We start from the raw sequence: 18,050 nt of genomic DNA, 5'->3' as shown, positions 1-18,050 counted from the left end.
GTTTTGCAGACTGATCAGTCCCGTTCTCTCTTCTGTCTGGTTGCCTTCTATATTTCCATTATAGCATTAGAAGCACAAAGGGGAAAAACTGAAATTACCTCCTTTTTGTCTTCATTTCTTATGAGTTTTTTCTTTAAAAGATGTTGAGAAATAAAACTGAAATTACTTTTTTGGATTATTGATAGATTTTAAATGTTTACTTCCTACCTTTCTCTTAATGAAAATAATTAAAATTTGCTTTAAGTTACAAACAGTTGTAGCGTTCCCGGTGTTTATCAACCTACCCCATGTAGATGCATAGTAGCAACTGTTGATGTTAGGCCGTCAGCCTCTGGTGTGAAGGCCTTGAGTCCATAGCTCTTCTCTATGGTGGCCCTCTGATGGTTGAGGGATTGGCCTGAAGTGCACGAGGAGCAGCTGTTTCCGGGCATGTTGTTGGAACATCTGTGTTCCCGATACCTGGATTAGAGCCACTCTCAGAACTTCTTCCATACCGTTCAGTTTGTGGCATGAATATGATGCTGTTTTTCAGGCAGAAAGAAACAAAATCACAAAATGTTCAGAGGTTGTCTTTAGAGCAAGTCTGAGTCTAGAACTTAGCCCTGCAGCTATTTTTGGACCTAACTAACTGGCCAGCACAGTCCTCAGGGCCCTGATCAGAGAGTTTGCATCATTCAAGTCACATTCTTCCTGTTACTCAGTGAACATTCCCTTGGTGACATCTTGGCCTTTTTCCTTCTTTCTGCAGTGATCCGCGCTGGGACGAAGGCTGCCGAGGGTGTGAGTGCTGCGGATATGGCCAAACGAGAGCGGGTGGGTAGATTAGGCACCAGTCTTAAGCTTCTCTCCATGGTTCTGTAAATGAATCAGAAACAACGATTGCTGCTGCTTTTGCTCATGAAGAGCTGTGTGTAAAGACCATATTTTACCTTGTTAGAAGCACACAGGTGAAGAAGTAACTGGACATCACTCCTAATTTTGTATGAGCATTCTGCTCCATTGCAAAAACTTAGTCTTTTTCTTCATTTCTCTAGTATTCACATATGGTGAGTGACATGCTGCCGGACAATGCAGGATGTGGAGAAGGAGGGGCTGTATGTAATTGTTAGCATAAATGTAGAAAGGAAGCTCTGTGGGCTGGGCTTACTAGGAAAGGGAGGACATGTGGGTTTTGGAAAGAGTAGCCACAATGTCATTTGGGAGGGCTTAGTATCCCCAAATTATACAGTTACTGTAGAACAACTTGATGGTATAGGTTTTCTGCTGTTGACTCCTTGGCTGCTTAGTAATGCCCTCAGCAAAGCCCTTTTGTACATATAGGAGCTTGCTTTTGTTCTGAGATGGTCTCCCATAGCTTGGACTGACCTTATTGGGTACCAGGTACTTCTGAATTCCTGATCCGCCTGCCTCTCCACCTCCTGAGTACTGGGCTTTTAGGCAGGCTCCATCATTCCCAGTTTACGTGTGCTGAGGATTGAACTTCAGAAGCTGTGTGTGCAGTGCAGACACTTAACCAGCTACGCTATAGCCAGCTCATGCAGCTCACCTTTTAAGGCAGCCTAGAGCCATTGGGGTGGCTCAGTGGGTAAAGTGCCACTGAACAAGCCTGCTGACCCGAGTTGACCCTTCTGAAGTTGTCCTTTGAGCCCACTTCATGCACAAGTGTGTACACAGTCACACACAGACGCACACATAATAATAAAATTACAAATTAAAGGATCAGAAGCCAGCTTAGAATAGTAAAGATACAGAGCAGCTCTGGGACCGTAAGATTCAGGAGATGGTGAGCAGCAAATACACGTTACTGATAGGTAGAAATAATGTCTTTCCAGCATGGCTTTATAGTAGTGTTCTCAATGTTACCATGTTTGGGGAAGTAGTGCAATAAGATGTACTGAATTTTAGGGTTAACTTTGCTAGCCAAAGCTTGCTAAGTTATTTATGTGCATTATAAAAAGTAAGTTTATTTTCTTTAGGAAGGAAGTTCTTAGACTTAGTTGTTGGGTGGGTAAGGACTGAGCATAGATGCTAGCTTCAGTATTACTGACAAGAATCCTCGTGCTAAGCCGGGCGGTGGTGCTGCACACATTTAATCCCAGCACATCTCTGATGTGCTCAAGGCCAGCTTGGTCTACAGAGTGAGTTTCAGGACAGCCTGTACAGAGAAACCTTATCTTATAAAACTAATAAATATAAAATAAACTTTTTAAAATAAAGAATACTTGTGCTGGACCACATTTTGAGCTATGCAGTTTTTAAATTTTATTTGGTTTCACGTCAATGTTGAGAGTTAAATAATTTGATTTCGCTAGTTGGATGACATTTGGTTCATCTCTGACTTGCCTCCCTGAGCCTGCCTTTCTGGGCATTAAGGCAGCCAGTGCACCTGTGGCTGTGGGTGGGGTTATGATTCTTTTCTTTTAGAGAATTAGAGCTTGCCTCATGGGTGTATTGTATGTTAAGAGTGTGTCTTTTTCTCCTCTCCCAGTTTGAGCTACTGAAACATCAGAAACTTAAGAACCAGAATATCTTTGTCTCCCAGACCAGACTTTGCCTGCACAATCTGCCAAAGGCCGTGGATGACAAGCAGCTGAGGAAGCTGCTGCTGAGTGCCACTGGAGACGAGAAGGGCGTGCGCATTAAGGAGGTGAGAGACGCCTTGCCGTGCGCAGCTGCAGTCATGAGCTGTCATTTCAGGCCATGGTGCCAGCCTGCCAACAGATTTTCTTTTGGATACATCAGCATGCAAAGTTGAGTTAGGCTGTTTTCTTATTTTTATTTTTTTCTTTTGGGAACTGCCTGACAGAATTGCAGCAAAATGTGAGGAAATCTCTGTCATGAATTGGTTTAGCAATCATTTATTCAATACCTGCTGTGTTCTCAGCATTATATAGGTGTTGTAATGTGAATTTTGTTGGAAAGAATACAATTTATGTGGTTTGTCTCCTAAAAGAATGTTGTGCATGTATGCGTGCATGCACGTATGTGAGAGAGAAGGGGAGAGGAGGAGGGGAAGGGGAAGGAGAGGAGAAGATGGAAGAGAACACGAGAGCCCGTGCCAGGGCCAGGGCATGCCTGTCCATGTAGCTGTTAGAGGACAGCCTCGTCTCTATCGGACCTCACCCTCCACCTTGTCTGCACACTCATGCTTGCTGTTCCCACAGCATCCTACTGCACCATAGGAACGCTGAGGTGCACCGTCATGTCTGACTTTTACATGCGTGGGTTCTAGACGTCTGTATTGGTTTTCATGCTTACATAGCAAGCATTTACCCATTCTGCCATCTCTCTGGCTCCTAAAACAGCATTTAACTGTTTGAGACTCTTAATACTCCGTAGTAAGCACAGAGAACTATGCATGTCTTCAGTTTATTAGAAAACTCAGGGTTCACACTAGTACTTGGTTCAGCTCTGTCTCTTTTGAAGCTCCTTCCCTTTATACTGACCTGAAACTTGGTTGTTTCTCCAGACAGACTGAACTCTTTGAGGATAAATACCTCATTATCCCCAATCCTGGATGTAGCACATGGCATAGAGTAGCCTATTAATCTTTATATTTAAAAATGCCATTGCCAATATTTTAGGTGTGCTTTGCTGATTCATAACTAAACTGTGTGCCTAATACCCGAAGCCTCTTTAAAATATATTCCTTGGTATTGAGGAAATAACACGAGAGGATGTTCAGAACATGTCTGACAGCACTGTTAGCAGTGAGTACCTACAGTATTTCCTGTGCGCCTATGTGAGCCCATTGCAGTTTAATGCACGTCTGTACTTTGTACCATGTGTGCATTGGTTGTGTGGCCATTTCCTCCGAGATAAAACCTCGATTTTAGAGAGAAGGTTGGTTGGTAAGCTTAGGAAGTAAACAGTTCAAAGGCTCAAGAAGTCCCTGAAATTGACCAGATACACGCTCCTCAAACATATATAAGAAGTAAGAGCTGCTGAGAGATGATCTCAAGCAGGCTGATGTGCATAGAAGAGGCTCAGACCAGCCAGGCTACTTGGTAGAGGCAGAGACCTGATGAACTGCCTGGAAGAGGCTACCTGGGAAAGATACTCTAACCTGTTGAGCTGCGTGCAGGAGTACAGTGTACTACGGGCGTCCAGCTTGTGAGCTTTTTTTCCGGGAAAGGGGGACTTTTGGTGCTGCAGCTTTCTGTGAGTCATTGCTGTTTCTCTTTGGTTCCCTATGTTGGGTGAGTAGATATTTGTTCATGTCTCCCAGGAACCATGCCTCACAACAGCATTATGTTGAATTTTGTTCTTAATTCTTTTATTTGTATAAGCACCGTGTCTCTTTTTATAAAATGTCTTGAATGACATTTTAAGTGAATGAGCATCTTGAAGTAAGGAATACACTCTTCTCTTCCTCCTCTGCGGTGGAAAGAGTAGTGTCCACACACAGAGCAGGGCGCAGTATGAATGTGTGTTTCACACTCCTCCACTACAAAAGAATGGAAGCTCTGGGGAGAAATACTGTGTAAATGGTGAATTTTCTCAATGTTCTTCTATGTTCCTCATGACCCTAGGATGTTTACTGTATCCTGTCTAGTGCTTTAGAGAAAAATGTGTATGAAAGACTTCTGACCCCAACCCAAGAGAGCCGACACTTGCTGTGTTCTGAGGCTTATTGAGGGTACAGGGACGGCCTTTCCCGTGCTGGATATATCTTTCTCATCTAAAACCATCTGGTCTTCTTTCCTCCCAGCTCTATTAATTTCCTTTATGGAGACTTTCTTCAGTACTAGACTTTTTGGACAGTTCTCCATTCTCAGCAATAACTTGCTGACATTCTAGAGAATCATGTATCTTTCATTTATATGTGTTCTGAACAGTTAGCTGGTACAAATTTTCCTCAGGGTGTTGGAGAGATGGCTTAGTGGTTATGAGACGTATTGCAGAGGACCTGATTTTGCTTCCCAACAGTCATATCTGGCAGCTCACAACTGCTTCCAAGTCCAGTTCCAGGGAGTGCATCACATTTTTCTGGACTCCATGGGTACTGCATTTAGGTGCACATGGGTATACATGGCCACACACATATGCAGTATTTTAAAAACAAAGAAATTTTTCTCTGGAAATTTTTATTTCTTATTTTTAACTACTGTTTAATTTTTTTCTTTTTCTACTCACAGTGTAGAGTGATGCGGGACCTTAAACCAGTTCATGGAAAAATGAAGGGTCAGTCCCTGGGCTATGCCTTTGCAGAGTTCGAAAAGCATGAGCATGCCCTCAGAGCCCTCCGCCACATCAACAACAACCCAGAAATATTTGGGTCTCAGAAGGTGAGCCTCATCCTTCAGGGAGACCCCATTTTCTGAGAGCTTAGCTATCTAGTGTTTCTGATATTTAATGATGGGAAAGAGTACCAAAAGGTGGGGAAGACAGATGGTAATCCTAGGCAAGAAGATGCTTATAAAGTATGTGGATGGCCTGCCTGCAGAACCAACTGCTGTTAAAGAAGACACAAGAAGCGGGCGACGGTGGCGCACGCCTTTAATCCCAGCACTCAGGAGGCAGAGGCAGGCGGATCTCTGTGAGTTTGAGGCCAGCCTGGTCTACAGAGCTAGTTCCAGGACAGGCTTCAAAGCCACAGAGAAACCCTGTCTCGAAACCAAAAAAAAAAAAAAAGAAGACACAAGAAACAGCCTCTGTTCATGAAGAGGAGTGGATGGAAGGAACAGCTAGGCTTATTGGACTCGACAGATTACAAAGTCTTATGAATGACATTCTGTCTCCCTCACAGAGACCAATAGTGGAGTTCTCGTTAGAAGATCGAAGGAAGCTTAAAGTAAAGGAGCTGAGGATCCAACGCAGCCTGGTACTGAACCTAATACTGAACCTAAATGCTTGACTGGGTTTGGTTTTGTCCTGTGTGTGCCTATGTGTGTGTGTCAGTGCACACACGCATGTGCCTGTGTGTCTGTGCCATTACTTCTGGAGGTCAGAAGACAACTTGGGAAAGTTGGTTCTCTCTTTCTACCATGTGTGTCCTGGGGATTGAACTTGGTGGCAAGTGCTTTTACATGCTGAGACATCTTGCTGGCCCTTGTTTGTTTGGCTTTGGTTGATTATGACAGATTCTCACTGTGTAGTTCTGACTAACCCGAACTCACAGAGATGCCTCTGCCTTGGCTACTGGGATTAAAGGTGTATGCTAGCATGTCCAGCATTTTTTTCTTTTCTTTTTTTAAAGGAGCTTAATTAAATTCCCCTTTTTTAATTTGTGCTTCTGCCAAGTAGGATTTTACTCCGTTTCCTAAGACTCCCTGGTGTTTTCTCTTTGCTCTCCCTTTCCCGGGAGCTGCATAGGAGAAGGGAAAAAGAAGAAACAGAAACCAATGTTTTGATCCATCATGAGTTCCTGTGTGGTGTGTAGGGGCCGTGTCAAACCTAGTGGCTCAGGTTTTGTTCCAGAATCGTCATCATCTGAGATAAGGTCCCTCTTTGTCCTCCAAGTTGCCTTGAACTCAGTCTTCTAGTCTCAGCATGACACTGGTGGTTTTAGACCATTTTAATACGTGTGGAGAGAGGAAGAACAGGCGCTGTGTCTCTGCTTCTTTCTTATCTACACGTTCCCTGGCTAGTTACTTCTTCTCTGACTTCAGTTTGTACAGTGGGTTTAATCACAAGGTCTTCATTCTTCCTGTAAGGATGAAAGGAGCAGATAAACCATTGCCCAGCTTGTAGTCAATACTCTGTCCCCCAGCTTCCCTCAGTTCTTACAGTGCTCATCAGTACTACACTACAATTTGCATGTGCAGAGAGCATCCATAGTGTTTGATGTGTACTAAGAGCATGACAAACAGGTAAATGACAGCAGTGGCTAAAACTGGCTTTAATTGAGAACCTGGGGTCTTATTCTTTTGCAATGTAACTTTTTAACCCCAGGTTAACTGCCTTTAGCCATTGCTTCAGGGGTGCTTCTGAAGCTGCCTCCACATTTTCTTTAAATTCTTTGTTGCCTCTGTTTATGTTCATACTGCACTTCCATTATAAAAGTGGTCCTTTTTCTTGACTCAGGGATATTTCTTACTTTGCCCACTGATAGCAACTGAACCTTTCCCCATTACATAGGCTTTCATCAACTTCCTTGATTATCTTGATTATTTGTTTTTTATGTTGTTTTGTTTAGGTATGTGTCTTGTTTCAGTATTCTGTTGCTGTAATAAGATGTTGCGAACAAAAGCAGCTTAGGAAAGGAAGTTTATTTGGGCTTAGGCTTCCAAAGGGTAAGAGCCCATCGTGGCAGAGAGGCATAGCAGCACAGGCATGGCCACAGAGGAGGATGCTGAGAGCTCAGAGCAAGATGGAACCAGGCAGAGCTGTGGACTCCCAAACTGATGCACTTCCTTCAAGCGCTACCTCTTGACCCTCCCCAAACTGGAGCATGCTTTTCCTTTTAGGCTACCAACCAGCTCGCAAATCACACACACAGACTTAGTAGTTTTGAATGCTCAGCTTAGTTTAGGCGTATTTGCGGCTAGCTCTTTTAGATTAACCTGTCTCTTCTTTATCTACCTTTTGCCTTGGGGCTTATTAGCTTCCTTCTTCTGTACATCTTGCTTTCAGGTGTGTCCCTCCTTCTCTCTTTTCCTTCCTCCTATTTATTCTCCCTGCCTGCCAGCCCTGCCTATCCTTTCTCCTGTGTAGCTATTGGCTGTTCAGCTCTTTATTAGACCAATCAGGTGCCTTAGACAGGCAAGGTGGAACAAATACAACACATCTTTGCCTAGTTAAAATAATATTCTACAACATCAAACTGCACCACCAACTAGGGACCAAGCATTCAAACACATGAGTCTGTGGGGGACATTTTCATTACATCACCTGTCTTTTCTTTCCACTAGGCTAGGAGTCCTAAAAGTAAACATTTTATTGTTTGTAACTGTATCTAACCACTTACGAACAGACTAGTGCATAGTCGGCATTTAGTAAATGTTGTATCGGCATTCTGTTTAGATTAAATTAGGGCAAAATAACAAATATGTATTTTCACATGAATTTTACTTGAGTCTTTTTCCCCGCGTCAGTACTAGTAAACCTTCAGCATCCTTCTGCTTGCATCTGAAGCTCTGGTCTCCCCTTGCCTGCCTTCCCTCACTGACCCCTTCCCTGACGCTTTTCCCTTCATGCTGACCCATGTTTTCAATCTGTGCCATTTCCCTTCTCTGGAGGAATTTGTTTAGCATTTCTTGTGAAGCAGATTTCTTGGTAACTGTATGTTTGTGTTTTAAAGTCTGAGAAAGTTTCTTACTTTTGTGGAAGATAATTTCATTGATTAGAGAATTCTGGGCTGATAACGTTGTCTTTTGAAACTTGAGCCACCTCATGGTTTACTGCACTGTACTGGAAATCTAGTTGTGGAACTTGGGCTGATTATTTTGTCAGGTTTTGCTCTGCTCTAAGATCTCTGACTCATGTCTTTCACTGTCTTGAATTTTTATTTCCTAGCTGTATTATGTTAAGCATTTCTTAATTGCTTTGTTTCTGCTGCTGGCATTCACCTTTTTTGTCTGTGACACTTGGGGGGAAGGGGAGCAGGAGTTTTTTGAAAAAGGGTCTTAAATAATTCCGATCCTTTCTTCCTACCCAGTGACTAGGATTCTAGGTGTGTGTTGTCATGCCTGGCCCAAGTTTCACCTTTAATAGTTGTTCCTTCCTACTGGTTTTTGAATTTTGGGCTACTGATCGCTGTTTCTGGGTGTTTTTGTCTTTTGGTGTGTGTATGTGTGTGTGAGCGTGCGCGCGCTTGCTTGCACACGTGTCTCCAGCCTAGTAGCCATTATTACTAGGCAGTGCCTGTAAACTGCTTGTATTTACTTTGCTGGAGTCTCCAGCTGTGTGAGGGAAGCGCTCCTCTTTCATCAAACTTACAAGGAGGCTCAATCTCTGCTGAGATTTTCAGCAGGTAAACCTTATCCAGAAACCAGGTGACAATTTCTTGTTTTCTGCAGCAAAAAATGGAATCTAAGCTTAATGTGACCAGTAAGCCCCAAAAGGGGCAAAAAGAACTTGGAAAAGACAAGCAACAGAAAGCAGTGAGCCCTACACAGGATCAAAGTCAGGCTTCTGGAGAGCAGAAAGGGAAGGGCCGCCCCACATCGTGGACAGGGTTCCAGACCAAGGCTGAAGTGGAGCAGGTGGAGCTGCCTGATGGGAAGAAGAGAAGAAAGGTCCTGGCGCTCCCTTCACACCGAGGCCCCAAAATTAGGTAAGATAAGGGGAGTCATACAGGAGAGGGTGCGTCTAAATGCATTTGTTTTGAGGTAGCTCTTTCTTTGTAGCACTTGATAGAGGGGGTGTTGGTGCTGCATTAGTCCCCCATGGGAAGTTAACAGGAAGGTCTCAACACCAGCAGAAATGTACCATGGATCAGATGGCGGAGGGAACCTTGGAGGAACCGTCAGGGCAGACTGCATGCCATTCTTGTCTTTCAAAGCCTTTTCATGTCAGTTGAGGTTCACCTGTTGTCGCTGTTTGGGACAGTGGATTAGTGCGGTGTACATTAGTGCTGGACAGTGGATTAGTGCTGTGTACATTAGTGCTGGACAGTGGATTAGTGCTGTGTACATTAGTGCTGTGTACATTAGTGCTGGACAGTGGATTAGTGCTGTGTACATTAGTGCTGTGTACATTAGTGCTGTACAGTGGATTAGTGCTGTGTACATTAGTGCTGTGTACATTAGTGCTGTACAGTGGATTAGTGCTGTGTACATTAGTGCTGGACAGTGGATTAGTGCTGTGTACATTAGTGCTGGACAGTGGATTAGTGCTGTGTACATTAGTGCTGGACAGTGGATTAGTGCTGTGTACATTAGTGCTGTACAGTGGATTAGTGCTGTGTACATTAGTGCTGGACAGTGGATTAGTGCTGTGTACATTAGTGCTGTACAGTGGATTAGTGCTGTGTACATTAGTGCTGGACAGTGGATTAGTGCTGTGTACATTGGATTAGTGCTGTGTACATTAGTGCTGTGTACATTAGTGCTGGACAGTGGATTAGTGCTGTGTACATTAGTGCTGTGTACATTAGTGCTGGACAGTGGATTAGTGCTGTGTACATTAGTGCTGTGTACATTAGTGCTGTACAGTGGATTAGTGCTGTGTACATTAGTGCTGTGTACATTAGTGCTGTACAGTGGATTAGTGCTGTGTACATTAGTGCTGGACAGTGGATTAGTGCTGTGTACATTAGTGCTGGACAGTGGATTAGTGCTGTGTACATTAGTGCTGTACAGTGGATTAGTGCTGTGTACATTAGTGCTGGACAGTGGATTAGTGCTGTGTACATTAGTGCTGGACAGTGGATTAGTGCTGTGTACATTAGTGCTGGACAGTGGATTAGTGCTGTGTACATTAGTGCTGTGTACATTAGTGCTGGACAGTGGATTAGTGCTGTGTACATTAGTGCTGTGTACATTAGTGCTGTGCAGTGAATTAGTGCTTGTACATCTAGTGCTATGCAGTGGATTAATGCTGTGTACATTAGTGCTGTGCAGTGGATTAGTGCTGTGTATCTTTAAAATAAAATCTTGGTAATTGAAGGGTTTTGTGATTTCTGTTGAAGTCTTAGCGAAAATAAATAAATGCAGAGACAAACGAATATATAACTGTTGTGACTTAGGATATGCTCTTGTGGCCTCCATTTAAGAGTGACTACTAGGCTTAGAAACAGCTATGTAAACTGGGCAGTGGTGGCACACGCCTTTAATCCCAGAAGCGGGTGAGTTCGAGGCCATCTGGTCTATAGAGCTAGTTCCAGGACAGCCAGGGCTACACAGAGAAATCTGTCTTGAAAAAAATAAACAACAACAAAATAAACAGCTTTATAGAGAAGGAATTTGGCTTTCAAGCTCTCTAAGAGATCCCAAGGAGGGGCCTGGAGAGATGGCCCAGTGGTTAAGAGCACTGACTGCTGTTCCAGAAGACTCTGGGTTCAGTTCCCGTTTCCCATGTGACAGCTCACAATTGTCTGAAGCTCTAGTTCTGGGGGACCTGACACCCATGGCAAAACATCAATGTACATAAAATAAACTAAATTTAGTCAATAAATGAGAGAGAGAGAGACAGAGAGAGAGAGAGAGAGAGAGAGAGAGAGAGAGAGAGAGAGAGAGAGAGAGAGAGACACTAAAGACATTAACCAGAGAAAGAATTTAACCTGGCTGTCTTATTTCAGGTTGCGGGACAAAGGCAAAGTGAAATCCCTTCCTCCTAAGAAGCCAAAGCCCCAGACAGGCCACCGGAAGCAGAAGAAGCAGCAGTTACTTTCTTCCCTGCAAGTGAGTTTGGGGCATGTGGTTTGGGTGCTTTGGTTCTGTGGGGCTGAGCAGATGGTGAACTTTCTGGATAGTTGGGTAGATGGTAAGGCTTCTCCATGCAGGGCTGCAGCTCTTCAGAGGGCGAGGTGCAGAAATAAAAGTGGAGAGGGAAGTAAGCCCTGTGACTTGTTTCCGCTGCTTGAGCAGCTGTCTTGTGTTTCCTGTACCTGTTTCCCCCATTATAGTGTATGGAAGCAAATCCTATTTTGCATGTAAATAGGCCTCAAGAGACAGATTGCTCAGAACTTCAGACTACATCTCTAATGGCCCAGTCTTCGCACACACAATGTCATTATCATATCTACTGAGATTAATCAGAGCTCTTTATACTCTCTAATATATAGCCCAAATTAATATTTTCCTCATTGCCTCAAAAAGGGTTTTTATTTTGTTAGTACCAGTTAGAATGCTGGTTGATAGTTCACACATTACATTTGCGTCCCTCCTTCCTCCTTCCTTCCCTCTTCATCCGTGCTGTCTGTTCTGTCTTAGCACATTCCTTTCCACGTTGGTCGTTTGTCATGTAACTTGTTCCCATGGCACCGCGCGTTGGCTGTCAGCTGGTGTACAGTCCAGAGGTGTAGCAGATGTAGTTTTCCTGGAAAGAGCACTTCCTAGGTGGTGCCTGTTCAGTGCTGCGTTTTGGTTGTTCACTGTTAGTAATGCCAGGATCAGTCAGTAGGTGTCGGAATTCTCCACTGTATTCTATGTAGAAAATCTCCTACCAGCTTTTCAACTGTTTTTTAGTTTTTAGATTTGTAGTGCTAGGGATCTAACCCAAGGCCTTTTCATGCTTAGGAAATGCTCTGCTACTGAGCGATATCCCTAGCTGCTTACCTTTGGTTTTCAAAAGCAGTGGATTGTCTGATATTTCTTTAAGGGTTATAGAATGCTGACTTTCCGGTTCAGACAACCCTTTTGTGCTTAAAAATAGAGTTCTAAGGATTCTAGAAAGGAGAGTCTTACATCTATGAAAGACAGGTTAGATGATTGATTTTTTTCCTTTTCCTTTTCTTGCTGTATCAGTTTCAGAGTAGTAAACTATTATCAACCTGCTCTGTGGCCTGGGAGACTGATATATATGAAATTCCAAATTTTTATATAACTCCCTGTGTTTCAGTCAAATTCAGTCATTATTCTTGTCCTGTCTAAGACAGCAGAAGCATCTTTAGATCAGCTCCCCATCCTTCTGAAATGTTGTCTTTGGTAGTGTTACTTTCTTGTACATGATGTTTTTTTCCCAGTTTCTGGCAATAGCCATTTTCCCAAGGAGCTCTAGTTCTTTTTTATTTTATTTTTTAAATCTGTGTATATGTGTGTAAGTGTGTACAGGTGCTTGTGTAGGCCAACAGTGTCAGGTTCCCTCCGGGCTGAGTTACAGGCAGTTCCTAGCTGCCTGATGTGGCTGCTGGGAATTGAACTCAGATCCTCTAGAAAAGCAGTACATGCTCTTAACCACTGAGCCATCTCTCCAGCCCACTCTAGTTCTTTTTAATAGAAGATAATGGTCCTGTACTCTTTTATATGTATGGGTCTCCTGCCCACATGCATGTGTCTGTACTACAGACATGGGTGGTGCCCATAAAGAGCAGGAGAGGGCATTGAACCCTTAGGTCTGGAGTTGAGGTGGTTTCATGATACATTGTGGGGACTGGAAATAGAGCCGCACTGCCTCTAACCCCCAAGTCGTCTCTCCAGCTCTGGTCCTGGGTTCTTGCACATTCAAGGTCAAACTTTTATCTCCCTTCCCTTTAAGAGTGGAGTCACTAGCATCTGCCCTACTCAAGTCTGTGTCTGGGACATCTCTGACTATATCTTATTATACTGTAAAGATCTAACTTTGAAATTTCATAAACGGAATTCTTGTCAGGGCAGGAGCAAAGATGTCCAAACTAAGGTTCTCTCTGGAAATCATCTTCCTCTTGTACCTACTTAGTTTCTGTTTGGGGTGTCTTGGCAGGAAGGTGATATTTAGTGTTTGATGTTGACTAGGTATGGTGGTGGCACTTGGAAGGAGGAGAAATAAGGTCAGGAGTTCAGGGTTGTCCTCAAGTGCATTGAAAGTTTCAGGTGTGCAGGAAAAAAATGCATGCAGGCAAGAAAGCAAGAGGGAGGGAGGGAGGGAAAGGAAAAGGAAAAAAAATGATTGTTTTATGTCTTCTTTCTTTCACAGGTGCCGAAGAAAAAGGCTAAGGAAAGTAAGGCAGAATCCCACTTCAACCAACTGGTTGAACAGTATAAGCAGAAATTGTTGGGGCCTTCTAAAGGGGCACCCCTGATGAAGAGAAGCAAATGGTTTGATACCTGATGCCGCCTGCAGAAAGCCATGTCTTCACTGAGGGAAAGCATCCCAGAGGATGCCCCGTGCTTGGGGACTCTGTAGCTCTGTACATTCTTGGTCCCTTCTCCAGTGTGGAAGGAAAAATACCTGAAGAACACCATGAGTTCTTACATTCTCCCCAGATTTCTGCTGAAGCTTTACGTGTAATTGTGATTCCTTCTATTTTCTTCTTCGATGGAAACTATTGTAAAAAAGTGTTTTAGAGTACTGAATTTTTAAGATGCATATTTTGTTATGGAGTCTGTAAATGAGGAATTGTGACTTTTGGATGTGTCTCATTTTTAATATACACAAATACATTATTTATGAGATTTTTTCATAATTGAACATTTTTAACATTTTTAATTCAGTTGCATAGTCCGCAAGAGCTAAGAACGGAGAAAACTGTTTACTACCATAGTCTCTGAATGTGGGGGACACTTGACTCGTAAACAACTGAAGGTCCTGGTAAGGGTCTGCCCCTGGAAGGGCAATGGCTGTCTAGAAATCGGATTGCAGTGGCTAGACACTACGTGACCAAGGAGCACCTTGTCCTAGGGACGATGTGGGCAAAAGCAGTGAGCGTGAGGCTGAGGTTCTACCCCGAGTGCCGAGGAGGTGGGAAGTCTTAGTTTAGGCATCCTAAATAAGGAGCCGAACTAAATGTTCTCCTGCTTGTTCCCTGCCCTACATACTTTTTAAGCATTCTTTCTTTTTCTTTTTTAACCATGCTTTCTTTCTCTTTTGTAAAGAAAGCTGGGGTGGAGGGTGTGAATGTTAGAGTCAAGGTCCCGTGGTCCTGGTGTCTGAAGAGCAAGATCGGTGGAGGCACACAAGTCCCTGTACTGCACAGCTTCTGACACTAAGGTGTGGAGCAGATCAGAGCCTCGTGTCTGTCCCCTTGGCCTGGAGGGCATTTCCTTAGGACCTGTTGTCTCTTGGATCCCCACCAAGCCATCAGCTTTGGTGGTGTCTCCTTGAGTATCTGAAGTGGGCTCTTCTTCTTTCCCCTGTCCTATCCTAGCTGAACTTCCTTACCCTGTTTGTTTTCTGCTGGCTGTAACTGTCCTGTAAAATTGTCTCCCCTGTTAAAATGTCTGTTTTGAGAGAGACTTTCTCTTGTCCACCATACTCAGATAGCACCTACTGCTGACTCTGACACATGGTGGGTTTGGAATAAATACTTATTGAATGAAAAAAATAAGAAAGGGGAAGGAGCAATAGTGCTCTGTCTCGTCTAGAAGAAGGTGGCTGAGGACGTAGCCCAGCCTTCTGATCGCCAGGTCTACTGCAGTGCTTTAAAAGTTGCTTTCCCAGAGCATCTCTGAGCCAGGCATAAAGCTGTTTCATGACAGGATCTCGGGAAAACAGTCAGTGTCCAGAATGCCCTTGCTGGTGGAGGTAGTGAAGGGGGAATCGTGAAAGTAGTTAGACCCTTTGGAGAGGTATCCAAGGACAGGTACCATCTCTAGGGTCAGTTCGAGATGGAGTGACGGGAGTTATACAATACATCTGTCCAAGAGAGGGGATAGCCTATGGAGAGGGTCCGGATGGCCACAACCTGCCAGTCAGTTGATCTGTTTTTCCTTGGCTGACTCTGCTGACTTGCTAGACACTTTTCCTCCAGCACACATATATCCTTAATATTTGAAAGTGTATCTTAACATTTAAGATTACAAAAATTGCTCTTCTTTCAGAGTGTTGGCAGATTCTCCTAGATCCAGATATTTCTCTAACGTCTTTAGCAACCCTGTGTGTTAAAACATTAGTCAGTTGCTTGGCAAGTTATTGCACAGTTCTTTAAATGAGTGTCGTGAGGACGGATTATCCTGTTTCCCAACGATCCGACTCCATATGTGGTGGCTTCCTCTGAGACACCTTCCCATGGGCTCCTCAGTCAGCTCCTTGCCCCCTTGCCTCGTGAGTGCCCATGCAGGGGGAATTGTGCTTCTGCTTCACTTCCTAGCTGGGTGTTTGAGGAAATGGGCTTCTCATTAATAGGAGGGTTGAGCTCCACATTGCTTGGTCAGTAAGGGTGAGCATCTTTGTTAACATCTGAGACCAAAGGTCATCATGAGAATAACGAAGCTTCATGGAACTCTTGTTGGACTTATGCACTAGATTGCCTCAGACAGAGAAAGACCTGTAAGTGGGGTGCAGCTTTTTATGTGCCTTTTTGTTTTTGTTAGCTGGAGGTTTTGATGTTGCTTCTCTGGAGTCAGCCTGTGGCAGAGAATATGCTTCAGCTATTGTAGAAACGAGCCACAGTTCCCTCTGTTAGAATCCTAGAGCATGTGACTCCTTCAAAGACAGAAACATGTCTGAACAAAGTGGCCCCGAGACATGCTTCATCAGTCTGTCGTCACTCGAATGTCGTCACAGAGCATGCTTAAACAAACCTAGACAGCCATGACGATGTAAGGTAGTACAGTCCTTGGGACTGATGCCATGGGTGTCCTTCCTTGACTGAAATGTTAAGTGCTATACAACATCCTTGGATGTTTTTGTCTTTTTGTTTTTGTGTAGTAGGAAACGGCGGGTCACTTCCTGCCACCCGGCTAGCTTTACCCGAAATAATTACACAGAAACTATTCTTTTAAACACTGCCTGGCCCGTTATCTATAGCCTCTTATTGGCTGATTCTTTCATCTTGTTTTAACCCATTTCTAATAATCTGTGTAGCCCCACGAGGTGTGGCTTACCAGGAAAGATCTTAACCTGCGTCTGTGGGTGGGAGAATCATGGCGACTGCCTGACTCGGCTTCTTTTTCCCAGCATTCTGTTCTGTCTACTCCGCCTACCTAATTTTCTGTCCTATTAAAGGGCCAACGCAGTCTATTTAACCAATGAAATTAACACAAAACAGAAGACTCTTCCCCCATCATTTTTGGAGACAAGGTTTCTCTATGTAGCCCTGCTGTCCTGGAACTGGCTCTGTAGACCAGGCTGGACTCGAACTTGAGATCTGCCAGCCTCTGCCTCCCAAGTACTGGGTTTAGAGGTGTGAGCCACCACCCCCCGTCTGTTTTTGTATTGAAGATAAGTTTTTCTAACTATAGTTAGAAACCCAGAACCTCGGCTCCAAAGAGCTTCTTCTCATCCATTTGGCTTTCTCTTGTGGAGGAGGCTGACGGCCAAATGTGCCACAGAGAATGCTGACACTGTCACCTTAGGAAATGCAAGTCTGCGGTCTCGGCTCCCCAGCTGCCCTAGTTAACCACTCAGTGTGGCAGACAGACACCCGTCAGTTCTGTCACACAGGGAGCCGGTCTGCCCATACGACTTGGGTCCTTCGTGGCTGAAGCCACATTGTCGTGGGACTGCAGGAGCTGAGACAAGGCTGTGTTTCCGTTTGTCTCAGCTCTTGCTTTCCCCTCACCTCTAACCGGTGTGTTAAGAGCCGGGGTGGAATTTCAGATTTCTCCTTGACTGGTTAGAGGTCGTTGCTTTAGTTTTCAGTTTATCCTGGTTCCGCTTGTTTCCGCAATCTTTCTCTGAGATGGATACCTTGGATGGGGTGTTACTTGGCAGCCCACTTTGGGTGGTATTAAGATATGGTCTACAATTACTTTAATTTCTGATTCTGAGCTGGTGATTGGCTGTAGACAGATAATGCTTCCAAGCTGATGAAGGAATATGCTGGGAAGACTGTTAGACACGCCCTGGGAACCAGTTCTGAAGAAACTGCTGAACTGCCGAAAAAGGCCTTGTGGTCCATCCCAAATGTAGAGTCTTGATAAACATCAGATCTGGTGATCCTTAAGACGTGTCTGCTGCCCAGAACTCACTCCCTTTTATCAGTAGTGAGTCTTCACTGCTGCAGGGCCGGCCTGAAAACTCACTGGACGTTGATAGGGACGTCATTTTTGTCCTCAAAGGCAAGGGTTATATTTTATACTTCCCTACAAACACTGACACCCAGCGTGGTAGGAGCTCCTGTGATCCTATGAGATCTCGAGCGGCCGATCGCTCCACTGCTTAGCTGGGCTTGTGAAGGATGGCGGGATCATTTCCTAATGTGATACAAGTAGAAGGGCCCGGGTAAAGTGAGCGGCGGTGGTGCACTGCTCACCGCTCGACTAGGCCGCCTGCTTCCTTCCTGCTATGGTTTTGTAGCGGCGTCTTCACAAATCCCACTCATCGTTCTAGTTCAGGCCCAGGTTCCTCTCCGGGGACCTCAACTATCCCAGGGTGTAACCATCAGTCACTCTAAGTCACTGGCATCCTTCCTGGTTGGCCTGTCCCTCAACAGCAATTGCTACTGTGGCTTGCTTGTCTTGTTTTTAGGTTTGTCCCATGGAAACTCACCTGACACATAGCTGTTCTTAGTGATAGATTACTAAGGATGGCTACTGAGGTGCTGCAGTAATCTTTCACACATACACATAGTCTCTCTCTCTCTCTCT

At 44.3% G+C, this 18,050-nt stretch overlaps 1 protein-coding gene across 2 annotated transcripts in view; it reads left to right on the top strand.

The window, feature by feature from the left end:
* Rbm28 (RNA binding motif protein 28) overlaps positions 1-13,992 on the top strand; it is a 37,916-nt gene extending 23,924 nt beyond the window's left edge. For both annotated transcript variants that reach the window (XM_075953456.1, XM_075953455.1), the window contains exons 13-19: positions 749-813; positions 2,489-2,647; positions 5,139-5,288; positions 5,750-5,824; positions 8,961-9,217; positions 11,183-11,285; positions 13,498-13,992. In XM_075953456.1, the coding sequence (XP_075809571.1) occupies positions 749-813; positions 2,489-2,647; positions 5,139-5,288; positions 5,750-5,824; positions 8,961-9,217; positions 11,183-11,285; positions 13,498-13,632 (944 nt within the window). In that variant the 3' untranslated portion in view covers positions 13,633-13,992. The remainder of the gene's footprint in view (positions 1-748; positions 814-2,488; positions 2,648-5,138; positions 5,289-5,749; positions 5,825-8,960; positions 9,218-11,182; positions 11,286-13,497) is intronic.
* Positions 13,993-18,050: the final 4,058 nt, after the last annotated feature.

The sequence above is a fragment of the Microtus pennsylvanicus genome, chromosome 19 (genome assembly GCF_037038515.1).
Source record: "Microtus pennsylvanicus isolate mMicPen1 chromosome 19, mMicPen1.hap1, whole genome shotgun sequence".
NCBI lineage: Eukaryota > Metazoa > Chordata > Mammalia > Rodentia > Cricetidae > Microtus > Microtus pennsylvanicus.
This window is presented reverse-complemented; position numbering and strand designations above follow the sequence as displayed.